Raw genomic sequence first — 15,057 nt, 5'->3', positions numbered from 1 at the left:
AGCTTGGCTGGGATGCAACACGAGTGAATCACGTTTAAGTCCACCATCCATTCATAACAATGTCAGCAGTACTTTCAAATTACAATATGATTATGTGTCTTAAGCAGATCACCTGTTGGGCTCTACTATCAGGGAAGATTAATACTCTGGACATTTCCAGACTCATTTAAGTTTAAAAACACTTACAAAACCCTTAAGAGATGTGGAAAGAGAGCTGAATCAAGAGATCAGGATGCTGAATTATATTCCAGCATCTTTGTTCACTCGCTGAATGAATTTTGGTGAATCACAAATTCTCAGGGCCCCAATTTTTCTCATCTGTAACGTCAAGGAATGTTCCCTAAAATCTCTTCCAAATATGGTGGTCTATGATTCTATCCCTATGAGAAATGTCAGACTCCTTCTGGGGAGTATTAGATTCGTAACAACTACCTGCTCTTAAATCAAATTTCTTTGCCAAATAAAATGTGTTCAGAGCTGAAGTTAGTATCCAAGTCCCCAATATCAGAGACAGTTAGTACCTCCCATAGGCCACTGTCCCCAGGAAAGCTAATCATCCCAGCTGGCAGAATTCCCACACACCTGTCCACAGATGAGCTACCTGTTAGGGCTGGCCCCCGCGAGACTCCAGTCACAGGTGACGTTGTTCTTAACGGTGTTTTGAAAGCCAATTGTGAAGGACACTGTCACCGTCAGGATCGTATTCATGTGGCCTTTGTATGCAAGGCACAGCTAGAGACACCAAACAAGAAGTCCTTCAGCTCTGTCACTAAGAAGCAGCAATTCAAGCAATGTTTATCAAGGACAATCCACTCCCTAGAACCTGCCTTGTGCTCAGAGAGACAGCCAGCCTGCTCCTGCCCTCCTGGAGCTTACCGGTCTAGCTGGAGAGAAAAATAGTTTAGAGCAAATTGTTATTCATCCAACAGAGAGTTATTCAATGCCTAACACTGTGCGTGGCCACGAGGATTTTAGAGCATCTCAATTATCAATAGAAACCCCCTGTTGTGACCCAGATAACTGTTCCACCTTGAGCAAGTCACTGTACCTCTCTGAACCTCACTCCTTAACCCTAATTCACCAGCATCCTTGGCTTCTAACTCTGAGTTAAGTAAAATTATATGGCAGGATTTTTCAACTGCAGTGCTATTGACATTTGGGACTAGATAATGCTTTTCTGTGAGGGGGACTGCCCAGTGCATTGTAGGACGTTTAGCAACATTCCTAGAACCTACCCGCTGGATTCTACAAACACTTCCCCAGTTTTGGTGACCAAAAATGTCTCCATGCACTGCCAATTCTCCCCATGGGGCAAAATCCCCACCACCCAGCGTTGGGAGCCTGTGCTGTAGAGGAAAGGCTGGAAGTCGGGCAGTGCCCTGTCCTGAACCGTATAGTCCTGGCTCCCACTGCCATTCAACTAGGAAAGGACTTAAAACCACTACCATGAGTTTAGCCACCCCAAGAAGGTTCACTCTGGTTCCCAAAGGGCAAGTAAGCTGCAATTTTTTATGAAGGACAGCAGAGCTAGTGACACAAAGATATAAGGGGTATTGAAGGAATCAATAACAATACTATGATAAATAATACAAACTATCCTTAAATGAGTCCTAATCACTGCCCAAGCACTTTACTGGATTATCTCATATACTCTTCACCTAAATCCTGAAAGCCAAACCTCATTATTACCCATTTCACAGATGAGTAAACTAAAGTAAGACATGGAGGGCATGCAGGGTATAGAGTCAGAATTCAAAACCAGAGTCTGACTGTAGAATCGGCGCTCATACCTGGAGAGCAAAGAAAATACTACAGTGTAGAAAAACTTCTGTAGGTCTCAGCTAATAGAAAGGCATTTCCATGCAGCAACTAGCTAATGGGAGGACCAGAGGTGTCTGTTCACCCCTGAAACCTAGCATCTCAGCCCGAAAAGCCCTACAAGGCACAGCAATCACTCTCTTGTGCTTCCCCAGGCTCAACCCCAGAGAATAATTCCAATCCCTCCCTACCCACCTCGCCTGCAAGCACGAAGGCTCCTACTTACGTGTGTGTACTGATCTAGCCGGTTGCCCTTCTGGGCAGCCGCGGGTATCAGGACAAGGTGTCGAGGCTGATGGAAGCTGAATCTCCCACAGAAGGGCTCTGTCCCACTGGTGAGGTGCCCATCAGAGCTGAAACCTTCTAGGCCTGGATGCATTTCGAACAAAATAGGACGATGGGTGTAAATGTTATATAGACTTTCCCAACATGTCTGCAGGGAATGGGTTATGGGTTCGCCATGACATTGACCCCTCAGCCCTTGAGTGAGCTGGGCAGGGATCGAAGTGGTCGGCCCACCCCCCAGCCTGAAGGCTCTAGACATGAGAAACCCATCGTGTCTGCCCTACAGCATCGAAAATCTATTACCTTTTTCTATGTATACCATGACACAGAAAAACTACTGAGAAGCAAGGAGGTAAAGAGTGTTGACTGTAACTTAGTCCACCTTAGTATTTTTAAAACATACCCTCACATTTTTAGAATTTGTTAGATTACTGTTTTATATATAATTCCTTTACTTGAGATGCAATTTGAATTAAGCAAGATTTGCACTGTTTTGCTGTTTCCCTGCTATGTCTGTTGCCCGTTTCCCACTGTACGGCATGAGACACAGTTCCTTATTCCAGCTCCCCGGCATCCAGGTTTCTAACTCTGCTCCACCTGACAGCTCGGGAGGGATGCCTTTTCTTTCTCTGATTCCCACACCAAACAGCTCCCTCCCAAGCACTCAGGGTCCGAATCCAGTTTCCATATTTTCATTTGACTCTTAACAGAGTCACCTGGGAGAGGAAATGAAGATTGTTCCCCTTTGACAAAAAAAAAAAAAAGAAGAGAAAGAAAGAAAGAAGACAAGGAGGAAAAAGAGGGTAGGAATTTGTCAAACCAGAGATCATACCTTGCTCGAATCCCAGCCGGAGTAGGATGTTCGCTGAAAGGGGTTCCAGTTTGCATTTAACTGCAAGTAACTCCTCAAGGGCTGTTTGAATCTGTTAAAAAGAAAAACAGGGAATTCCCTGGATGTCTAGTGGTTAGGACCCGGCACTCTCACAGCCGAGGGCCCAGGTTCGATCCCTGATGGGGGACTAAGATCCCACAAGCCACACAGTGTGGCCAAAAGAAGAAAGAAAGAAAAACAACCAGGAGTTCCTACCATGGGCAGAAAGACCACCTTTACTTCCCCCACCTCTGCTTAAGTGAAGAAGGTTCCCACCTGATGGGCCGTGGCATTTGCAGGGATTGGCTGGCTAGAGACATTGTCCCAGGTAAGGGAGAAGTTCCCTGTGCCAGACACCATCAGCATCTGAAAAGTCAAGAGTGACGGGGTTAAAGAACATGTGCTCATTGAACCAGGGAGACAACCTAGAAACACAGGACATACCTCCCTGGTTTGTTATTTCCTTTGTATTACAATTTCAATTTTTAAACTCACTATCCTCTAGAACTATCTGGAGAACACAAGTGTCATCACGTAATGAAAACTTTTCTTGAAAGAATATACATGTCTATCTCCCCATTGATGCCTGCTTCCCTCCTTCTCTTTAGAATGTGACACCTAAATGTCACCACTGAAGGGCTCACTCTCAGCTCTTCTCACCGAGCTCCCTCCCAGGGGTGGCCTGGGAGGGAGAAGCAGCCCCATGCGTGTCACACCCTCTCAGAGGCTGATTCAGCCTCTGCTTTGCTTCTACTGCATTCCCTGCTGGGCACATCCCACTTTTGTAATGGGGTGAGACCTAACAACTTATATTACTTGTTTTGTCCTTTGCTCTGTGGTTCTTTACCTGCATGTTTTACTATTATACCGTAAGCTTTAAGAGGCACAGTCCATACTGAGTCAACCTTGTACACCGAAAAGCGGACAACAAAAAGTACAACAAACACAACATTGTAAATCAACTATATTTCAATTTAAAAAAAGAAAGCACACCAAACTTGTTCAACCAAAATATGGGGCACAACCAAGAGACCCAAAGACCCTGACCCTTACAAAGCAGACTTAGAAAACATAATATACGGGGAAATAGGACCCGAATGGGTCAAAAAGCTATGAAATCTCGTATGTGTACGCTCACAGGCATGCATACATGGGTGTGGGTGTTAAGATGACCTTATCTCCTCTCTGGGGAATATGTTTCCAAAGGAAGATTTACCAGGAACTTAAATTCCTGGAACTAAATCCATAAATCAGGGCATACCAACAATAAGACTTTGCATTTTTTTTAAAAGTCCTCTCAACCCTACTGGATGGATACCCTATCTCTTTGGCAGCAGAGTTACCATCACGGCTCAAGTCTCCTGGCTCCCAGCCAGTGATCCTTCCACTAGGCGGGACTATATTCCTCCCAGAGTTCACCCCCTGAACCTAACCCCATGGGACAAGGAAGACACGGAGACCTGGATTTCCGGAAGTCTCTGGGCCCGGGCTTGGATCTGATGCTTCTCCCGGAGGTACGTGCTGACCACCTCGGGATTCAGCCAGGTGTTATGGATCTGGACACCAATCCTCACCCCGCGGCTGGGGGCTCTCCCTTGATGCTCTGCTTCCAGGTAGTACCTGGCTCCCCCGAGCAGCTCCAGCTTGGGGGCCTTCTGTTGCCAGGTCTCTTCACTCCCATTCTGCTCCCAGGAGTCAAACCAGTCAGCAGTGCCCACTGTGATGGAGGCCACTTTCACCTGCACCCCAATCAACACATCAGGACCAGCACTATGAAGCTTCTGGGTCTCTTTTTCAAACAGCAAGTGTCTAGACAGCTACTTAACAGGAATTTGGGGGCTGGTGGCCTTTTCCAACAAGTTAGGACCTGTGCCTGTGTATGTTTCTCCAGCCCTTCTTCTCTCTTTCTCAATTACATAGTAATCAGATGAGGCTGGATGGTCCATGTTCAGAGCTGAAACAGACAACCTGAAACCCTAGCTTTACATGATGCTGTGGGTAAAGTTGTATGAAGTCCTCTGAGAAACCTAAATGTTACTTGACTGCATCATAATCTATGATGTTTCTCTAGCCAACTACCAAAGCAATTTCATAGAATTATATTCATCATTTGAGAGGAAATACTGTGTTTCTTTGTCAATGGCACTAGTTAATTTTGGCTGTTTGTTAAAACACTTTTTCTTATCCTTCAAAGCTGATCAGAAATTTCCTGCATAAAACTAACTACATCCCTACCCAGAATTAGTGGTAAAGATGCAAGTTTTGGAGTCAGACAAATCTTGGTTTGAATTCTTAATATGCCTCTTATTATCCCAGTGGCCCTGGATTGGCCATACAATCCTTCTAAGCCTCATTGCCCTTATCTGGAAAACAGAGATAAAGGGACATAGCTCACAAGATGCTGTGAAGGTTAGAAACAAGGTGTATAACAGCTGTAGCATAATGCCCAGCTTACAGTAAGACCTCAATAAACATACCAACACATTCAGCCAAGCTCTTTTTCAACAATTAAAATCATGTCAATTATATCTCAATTTTTTAAAAAAACTTTAATAAAAAAATAAACCACACACAAAAAAAACAAAACGTTAAAAATCTCTGGTTGCAAAAAAAAAAAAAAATCTCTGGCTGCTTAATGGCATGTTACAACTGTCAGTAGAATATGAGAGCTTTCATTGTAAGTTTCTGTGTTTTTTTTTCAGGAGTTAAGGACTGGGGACCAGAAGAAGGAAAACGAGAGGGAAGTGTATACCTTGGTCCTCGGGTCCTCCGACTGACTGAAATACAGGGAAGCCTGGTTGTCAGCCTGGATCCAGAAAGTGTAATTATTTGTCTCTGGGGCCACAAAGAACCCACTGAGCCGCGCTCTGGAAAGCAGAGGAACACAGACAAAGAAGTGAGGGCAACCAGGTCCGGAATCACTGACCCAAAAAATGGTGCCCTTGGACCTTGTTTGTCTTTATGGCAATGAGGAGGAAACACCTGACTCTTGTGCCATGTATTTGGCCAAAGCCCTCTGGATGCAGCTTTTCCTGCGGTGCTTGCCTGGCTCAGTATCTCAGCCCATCTCTTTGCACTGGCACAACTCCCTGAGCAATCCTGTCATCTTTGGGAAAGTCGTAGTCGCAGCGTAGGTTTGCCTGGAGGCTTAGCTGAGATCACCCACCTAACACAGCCAGTGCAGAGCCTGGTGCACGGTAGGAACTCAATCAATACTAAATATTATTCTCATTATTACAAATAAAGAGAGATCACCAATCAGAGTTTGTGCTGATTTGGTCTAGATACCAAGAATACCAAGAATCTTTTCTGATAATAGTTTTGAAAGTAACTATGTAAAGGTCCATCATTATCATAATTTTTCAATCAATAAATATTTCAGTTTTTTCATTTAAAAATTTTGAATTTTATAGAAACGAATGGCAGAAAGAATGGAAAGAGCTACCGTCTGGTTTGTGCCTCCTCAAAATGGCAATTAGAGAGACATACCCTACAGGTCATACCAGACAGTCCAAATGTTCTTTTGTCTTTTGAGGTGGCCTGACTCTCCTTGACACTCCTGCACACACTGAATATAGCTGAAAGGTTTTCCTTTGAACACTACTGATGAGCCTCAAAAACTATGACAAAGACGCAGTACTAGATGCCACAAATATATATATATAGCCACTTTAAAACCATGTATACTGGTGGTTAGGTATCTAATTAGTATGGCTTCCAAGACAACAGAAACTCTACTCTGTTCAGATTTCCTTCCCTACTTGGCTTTTCAATGTCTGAAATTCCCTGAACAGAGAACAAAACCTTCCATTTCACAACTGAATTGAAGTTTTAAATAGCCAAGGGACTTCTCTGGCAGTCCAGTGGTTAAGACTCCGTGCTCCCACTGCAGGGGGGCATGGGTTCAGTCCCTGACTGGGGAACTAAGATCCCTCATGCCGTGTCACATGGCCAAAAAGAATAAAGTTCAATAAAATGGCCAAATCCTTGAAAGAGGTCACAGGTTGGCTGAAATTCTCACTCAGGAGTCATGACCAACCTCTTTGAGAAGAGTTTCAAAAGGAGAAGAGATCCATCACACCTAAAGGAGTCAGTCACCTGAATCCACACCTTTAGAGTACGCTGTGTCTCCACAATTCTCTTTCTATATTTTTAAGCCCACATTAAAATATGAGAAATTTTGGCCACATTCTTGAAGGGATTAAAAAGACAAAACTAAACTAAGCAGGAAAAACTTTATCACACTGCAGTCACCACTATAGGAAACAATGTCTCCAGAGCCCACTGGAGTTTCCCCTGCTATTATACCAGCCATCTGGTTGACATTTGGCACTGGATAATTGTTCCCACAGAACTGTTGGCTGCCCAGCCTCTGCTCCCTCATGTGCCCAAAGGGCAAATTCTCGAGTCTTTCTTTAGTATCATCCAGATACTAGTCTCACCTCTTAACCACGTTCCTGCGGCAAGTTTTGCCCCGCTCTCTACCAAGCTTCCTAGACTATCCGGCTCAATGTTCTCATGAATAGTCCTCCCCAAAACAGATTTCAAACTAAGCTGTAGAAAATACAAATTTTACCTATTGATCAAAATTTACTGTGTACCCATAAAGGGCCTGTGGTCCACGAGCATAACCAACACCAGCTGAGAACCGCGGTCAAACTTTGTTGCTGTTGAATTAGTAGATATTTTAAACTTTCCCCTGGAAATCTCATTGCTTACTTACCTGTCTCCTAGCCTCACCTAGGCCAGTAGAGACACTTGTGATATGGACCCCCACTTTGCCGACAACATACCTGAAAGGTTGCCCTTCCTCTGACCAAAATCCAAACGGAGAGCTGGCATTAGGGACAATCTGCCATCTGTACCCAGGGGTGGCTTCTGTCAGGTCCAAGCCCTCAGCCGCATCTCCAACTTCAAAGAGAAGCCCTCGATTGCCTGTAAGACATGTAAGCCTCATGAACATCAGAGGGCACTTCTCCCCCAAGCAGGGGAACTGCTTTACTACAGATTACAGAGTGAAGATGATCCAGGAACTATCTAGAAGGTGAGTTAACTGAGACGCAGATGGAGTAGCCATGTGAGATATTCTATAGATAATACAAATGTTCTAGAAAGTGGAAACTACTGCTTGTTGTAGGATTTAAGTTCTTGGAAAAAGAGACTTGACAAGGAGCGGTAAGGGGAAATATTCTCAGAAAAGACGAAGGAGCTCTTTTTAATGCGAGTGTCTGGATATGAGAAAATGTAAAAGAGCAAATGAAGGCTCGTGAAGCCAGGACTGGACTTCAGCCTCTTTTAATATTCAGTTCAGCTTGGGAATTCTATTCCCTAAAACCCTGAGTCCCAGAAATTTGGCAATCCTTAAATTTTTCACAGGTCACGGCCTCAATTTGTAGCCATGGAGCAAATCACATGACAGGCTGCTATTACATAACATTCTAAATGATGTCGTACTTATTCATTTGTGTTTTATATTAAACAAACCCTCAGAGCGAAGGCATATGTGCGATCAATATTGGCTACTAATTGGGGTGAGGGTAAGAGCTCTGGAATCACACATGCGTGAGTTCAGAGTCCAGCTCTGCCACTTAGTCGATGTGTAGCTTTGAGCAAATTGCTTCGTGCCTTCGTTTTCTCCTTCCTCAAAATGGGGCCAACAGTAAACAGAGATACTGCACTAAAGACTAAGGGAGCTGAGTTATATGTCAATTATACCACAGTAAAGCTGGGGAGAGAAATAAAGTCAGTTTGACAATTCTGAGGGGAAAAAGACTAAGGGAGTTTAATATATATACACAAAGAGCCTGAAATATAGTAAGTACTCAATAAAAGATAGCTAGAATAGTTATTATTATTTTAAACTACTATTGTTATTCCTTGTTAAATCCTAAGAAGGGAAAACAGATAAGGAATAAGCATAAAAATAAAAGCATATTTTAACATACTATTTGAGGTTTCTTAACCTCAGCAGTATTGATATTTGGGGCTGGATAACTCCGTTGTGAGGGCTGTCCGGTGCATTCAAGGATGTTTAGCAGCACTTCCACCCTCTACCCACTAGAGGGCAGTAGCACCACCATCCCAGGTGTAAGGACGAAACATTGCCAAGTGCCCCCGCAGGCCATTGAGAACCACTGCAGTACAGGATCCTTCGTCCTTCTGTTACGGAATGCAAGTCCGTGTGCCCAACACAGTGAGGCCAAACAATACCAAAACCTCGGAGTCTGGAGCAGAGGAAGGTTTATTGCAGAGCCATGCAAGGAGAGGGGTGGCTCATGCCTTAAAAAAAAACACCCAAACTCCCCGAAAGCCTTCAGCAAAGCCCTTTTATAGGAGAGGTGAGGGAGGGGCGCGGTTCTCTGTTGCACACTACTTGGTGTCAGATCCTTTGTTCTTGAAGTCAGGTCACGGTCAAGTAACGATGTTCCTGTACATCTCTACCAAACAAATGTTATTCTCTGTTCTGACAAGAAAGGGCAAGGTCCCAAGGCTCAACCTTCTCCCTCCGAGGTCCAAGCCCAGGCTAGGAGGAGGGGGTCCCTTGGCGGGCTGGTTACCCTGCCCGGAAGGGTTCGTCCAGCACCCAGTCTGGGTCCTCCCACCAGTGCCCCAGCCCGGCTGACGAGGCAGCTCTCAGCTGGTGGCACCCTCAGGGCCAGATCCCCAGACCCCACCCAGCCATCACCACTGAGGGAGCCAGACGCCCAGGACCCGGCCGGCCCTCAGGCTCCTAAGGCTTCCCAAACGGGGGCTGAGGTCCCTCAGACTGGGACCCCTGGAGACTGCCTCTGTCAGTAGGTCACAGAGGTGGGGAGAGGGGAGGGGTTCGCCGCCGCCTCAAGGCCTGGGCCCGGCCAGCGCGCGGCCGAGGCGAGGGCTCTGAAGCCCTGCAGGACACAGCCCGAAGCCTGTCCCGGGACCCCCTAGCTCACCCACGGGCCCCAGAGAGAAGGCCGAGATCCGCCTCTCACCGCACTCTGTCCCACGGACCGCCACGAGTTCCGCCGCTGGCGGGGCCAGACCTCTCACTGCCTCGCACGCACTCAAGGTCTCGCACTAAGGGTCTCGCGATAATGGTCTCCTGCTAACAGCTGCGCGCCCGCCCCGCCCCATCACACTTCCATGGAAGAAATTTCAAAAGCGCTTCAGAAAGGACGTTATCAACCATCAAGAAAAGCTGTGTTCAGGAAATTCCTCTACCGCGACGCCAGTAGCTAGAGCAGGCGCCCTCCTTCCTGACTCTGGAAACGCATTCTCTCCATCACTTGCTTCATACAGTAGTTTTATTTCCTTGCATGGGAGCCTTTCCTGAGTAAAAACCGCAGATCGGGGACCTGGAGAATTCCCAGCTAAAGCTTTGCATGTGTTTTCACACCCGAATGGCCTTTCTTTAGAAAGTTTTCTCCCCTGATGAGATTCAGGAGACGAGCTCCCTGCCTGTGGATTAACGGTGAAGACAGCCCTTGCGGGGCACATAGGGCTCCCAAGTGGTGGCCTGTGATTCAGGCTGCCCAGCACGCCAACTGCCCTTCGTCCCTAACTAAGCCCGAGCTCCTGTTCTAACGCTTTCCAGAAAAGTGCTCCCGCGGTGCACTTGCAATCTGCAGCCGTGGAGTAGAAGGTTTAAACAAACACAGAAGGACAGATGGAACCTGTCCCCTCGCCCCCTCCATTTCTGCCCACTTCAGGGGTAACCTGGTGGCCCCATCACAATACATCTCTACTTTTCAGAGTAGCAGACAGTGCCCACAGGGGAGAAGAAACAACATTTAAATATGCACCCCATTGCACCCCACCCTCCGCCTCGTCTAAAGCTGTCCTATGAACATAGAAGACATGGTCTGAAGCTCTGTCTTCTTAAATAGTAGGCAAGAGGGCAAGTGACCCAGAGGATGGAGGAGGCCGCTCAGGGGTTTCCACTGGTCACTATAGCAATGTCTTGATGGCAGTTAGGCTTCCTGGATCATGGTTTCCACTGAACCTCATTGGTCATTCAGCTGGCTGGGGCTAGGAGTGCAGGGCGTTGCCAAGCATCTGAGTAAAGCTAAGAGCCTCTCTGAAATGAAAGCTCTGACTCAGGACCCAGGGCCCACTGAGCAGCCAGTCAGACAGCTGAGACCGACCACATATCATAGACCAGCCGTGGAGACTTCCTTACCTGCCTGAGGAGCGGAGAGTCTTGCACCTTTACCTGGAGATCTGGTGGTGCACTCAATCCTCCTGGGAGACACGTGTCTAATATCACACAGAATGCCTGAGGGGAACATTTAAATTAGATGCAGATGTCAATATCAGTGGAGATACAGATGTGGCGGGACAGAGGACCACACTGAGGTAGACAGGCAAAGGGCCAGAAGTGGAGAGTAGAGAGAAAGTTGTCACCTCAATGGAAGGAGGCAAGAAAGGGGGAGTGGCAGAGCAGTGGAACACGGGGCTGCTCAGAATAATCAGGAAGAAAGTGCCTTGCCATGTCGTTCACTGGAGATGAACTGAGCTGGGGAGAGGAATTGACAGGAGAGTGTGAGGACATTTTCCTGCATCCTTGGTGTCACCAACTAGAGGAGCATCCCACTAGGCAGAACAAAAGGTTCTAGACGTGTTCTCCACAAAAGGGTTCGCTAAGGGGGCATTCCAGAAGAATCTGCATAGCAAAAGCCTGCCCACTCTTACTTATTCAGACAGAGCTAAGGGGAGGGAGAGGGGTCGCCTTTTAGAAGTAGACCTTTGTGAAGACGCAGCTGTGCTTTTCCTTCTCTTCCCTCCCAAGATGGGGACACCTGAGGGACTTGCCCCTGAGTTGTGAGTGTGTCTGCAGCAGGACACCCTATTTCTGTTACATGTTTGCCAAGCTGCAGGACCAAAACACCCCCCAACCCCTGCAGCCTCAAACACAGGTCAAAGACCTCAGAACAGGATCCCATGATGAGTCGGAAGAGGCAAATATTGCTTCCCCCTACCCTTTCCAGGCCGTAAGAGATACATCATCTCCTATGGCATTTAAATCTATGAACTCTTTTCAGCCATTTCAACTTAGTTACCTGCAACGGTAACCTGGGCAGGATTGTCAAAGAAGTCCCCTGTAATTGTGATGTCTGTTCTTCCCCCAAGGCTCCCAGTTTCTGGAAACACAGATAGTATTTCTGCAAGAGGGGAAAAAAAAAAAGTAAGCTTCCAAATATAAACCAGGATGTGAGCCAGATAATAATATAATCATAGAAGCGATCCATAATTTATTTCTTACTTTAACTTTCTAAGACCAGCAACAGTTGTAATTTTTTTCTAGTAATAGTCATTTAAAAGTGCATATAAGAAGAAGAGGATTCACATATAACAATATGGATAATAATATATATTATACAGGATCAATATGTGAAAGGAATGGGAAATGCAGTCACTCATGCTATCAGCAAAAGTCCCTGCGTACCATGATGCTTTCTTAGGAACTCTGTCTCCTGACCTCAAGGACTCTGTTTACACATCACAGAACAGTCGGTTACACTTTAGGGAGGAATCAACTCTGGATGCACCAGGCAAGGTCTCAATTTACCCATATGAGTCTGCAATTCGCTCTGAGCAAAAGAATGAGTTACACTGTCATATGCCACAAATCCCCAAGAATTTAACTTTTTCTGATCCTTCCCCCTCCTATGATCAAACTCTGAGAGTTCTAAGTTTCGTCTCCGCAAGGGGAATGAGTAGTCGTGTTCTCTGATAAACTGAAGGTACAAAGAGGCTAATTATGCATGGTTACCGCTTCAAAATAAAACCAAGGGTCAAAAGTCAGCTTTGACAGAGGTAGGCTACCTAGAGAGTGAATGGCATTGGCCCCATGACTTAGGAAATTTCTTGCACTTTTGGCAAAGGCAGACTCTGCTGCCTCTGGAATCTGCACTAACCTCGCAGACATTTTTTAAGTGGTTTTGGGACTGTATTCAAGCTGAGAATCTAGCACTCACATTTAGTAGCCAGCTTTCTACTACTGGACTGAGTTCACGATTTCATGCAAGTTTCCAGTTTTCAGATTCTTTTGGTATGAAGGATTTACTCATCAGATAGGAATACGCAAACTTAGCATCTGTATCAGCAAGTCATAAATTGTTGAATGAATGCTCAGAGATGAGATGTTTAAAATAACTGCAAAGATGTGCTTTAGATTTTTCAGTGCCATCTCTTTTCTGTTACTTGTTTAGAACAAAGAACAGGGATGACTCCCCTTTCTTTTATTGTCTATATCCCTAGACTTTGTATAAAAATCTATGATCAAGCCTCTTTTAATATAGCAACTAAAGTGGACACTCACACAAGCAACCTATTCTCATACAAAACCAAAGGGCCATCCATGACTCCAGGGACGGCTTCAGGTGTTAATGGTCATAGAGAAATGGCCAGAAAGAAGGGACGGAGGGTCCAAGGTCCAGGGCCGAGGGAGGGGAGGGGTGAGAAATACATGATGAAGGGAAATGGTACCTGAATACGTCTGGTACAAGAAAAGGTCCTGCTTAGCACTGACCAGCCATGCATCCTTGTGAACCATTGACCTTCAAAAAGACAAAATTGTGTTTTGGATGAAAACTGCATCTGGGATTACATTTTTTTTTGGGGGGGGATTACATTTTTTAAATTGATTGCCTGAAAGGAAGATCACTAACTTTAGTGATCTTTAAAGCTGTTCTGATACCAGCTCCCTTTGATAACTAGAGAATATCAATGGGGCAAAGTTTGTTTTCTGATCTAGAAAATTATATGGGAATAATAATACTTACTTTACAGAGTGTGACTAGCATTAAATGGAAAAATGAACGTGAAAGGACCTGGTATGGAGCTGGCCTGTGGAAGATACTCAATAGATACTGTTTTAGTCCTTCCTAAAAGAGAGACAGCGACAGAGAGAGACAAAGAGCAAATCTCTCTACTTTGGGCTGTGTCACTATCTTCACAATGAAATTAATATCTGCTAGACAATGCCCTTTTCAGGAAAACACTGACAAAGTACATAGTGTCAGAACATGAGGCAAGCAGAAATCCAGAATCCTAATAGATCTCTCCAAAGCGCTATGAAATTTGGACACTTCCCATCTTGAAGAAGGCATTTCCTGGAATGATACAAAGCATTTTATGGAACTGTACTCTTTTAAATTTCCAGTATTATGAAATTATTTAAGAAGTAATTCCCCAAATTCTGTACCATTATCACACTGAAACATTTACATTGCTTCAGGACGAGTGCATAGGACACAATTATATTCACCCAGGTAAAAACAAAAAATCAAGTGGGTATGTGGGGTTTTAAAACACTACTCTATTTGGGTACGTTTAAAATGTTCCATTATAAAAGGTTAAAGAAGCTAAGCAAGACAAAAGAGTAGATAGTGTAAGATAAAGATAAATCTGCTTCCTCCCAGTTACTTACTTTCCTTTGTTAAATACTGAGAAACTAACATTCTGGGAGCCTGTAACAAAAAGAAACAGACATTAATACAGGAATCTGCACGAACTGCCTGGACCAGGTCACTGCTACCATAAACCCAAGGACTCTGGCGATCACCAAGGTACCACCCACACCTTAATCTCTTTAACAGTGCCCAAAATAAACACGTTCCAGACTCACACCATCAGCGATGGTGACTTCTAACCACAAAAGGATAAATGTAGAAGCTCAGAGCAGGGAAGAGCAGGCTTGGAGTTACACCAAGCATGGCAAATCCTGCCCCACTGGTTACTAGGTTCAACTTTCCCACCTGTAAAGCAAAAACAATTCCACCAGCCTCCAGGCTTATACATGAGGATTACTTTAGTTTATATTTAAGTTGCTTCATATAGTGTCTCTCAGGGAGTTCTCAGCAAATGGCAGTTATCATTGTCATCCTCAGGAGAACCAATTCTTTTTATTTTCATCTTTATTGGAGTATAATTGCTTTACAATGTTGTGTTAGCTTCTGCTGTATAACAAAGTGAATCAGCTATATGTATACATATATCCCCATATCCCCTCCTACTTGAGCTTCCCTCCCACCCTCCCTATCCCACCCCTCTAGGTCATCACAAAGCATTGAGCTGATCTCCCTGTGCTATGCAGCAGCTTC

At 45.1% G+C, this 15,057-nt stretch overlaps 1 protein-coding gene across 1 annotated transcript in view; it reads right to left on the bottom strand.

The window, feature by feature from the left end:
- The window catches only part of PKHD1 (PKHD1 ciliary IPT domain containing fibrocystin/polyductin), a 424,868-nt gene that overhangs the window by 393,018 nt on the left and 16,793 nt on the right, over window positions 1-15,057 (bottom strand). Inside the window, exons 9-19 of the mRNA XM_033864110.1 lie at window positions 14,385-14,424; window positions 13,442-13,512; window positions 12,013-12,114; window positions 11,133-11,228; window positions 7,768-7,909; window positions 5,727-5,841; window positions 4,435-4,713; window positions 3,251-3,340; window positions 2,936-3,026; window positions 2,045-2,187; window positions 602-732 (exon numbers count right to left, since the gene is read on the bottom strand). Of these exons, the coding sequence (XP_033720001.1) occupies window positions 602-732; window positions 2,045-2,187; window positions 2,936-3,026; window positions 3,251-3,340; window positions 4,435-4,713; window positions 5,727-5,841; window positions 7,768-7,909; window positions 11,133-11,228; window positions 12,013-12,114; window positions 13,442-13,512; window positions 14,385-14,424 (1,300 nt within the window). The remainder of the gene's footprint in view (window positions 1-601; window positions 733-2,044; window positions 2,188-2,935; window positions 3,027-3,250; window positions 3,341-4,434; window positions 4,714-5,726; window positions 5,842-7,767; window positions 7,910-11,132; window positions 11,229-12,012; window positions 12,115-13,441; window positions 13,513-14,384; window positions 14,425-15,057) is intronic.

Source organism: Tursiops truncatus, chromosome 10 (genome assembly GCF_011762595.2).
Source record: "Tursiops truncatus isolate mTurTru1 chromosome 10, mTurTru1.mat.Y, whole genome shotgun sequence".
Lineage (NCBI taxonomy): Eukaryota > Metazoa > Chordata > Mammalia > Artiodactyla > Delphinidae > Tursiops > Tursiops truncatus.
This window is presented reverse-complemented; position numbering and strand designations above follow the sequence as displayed.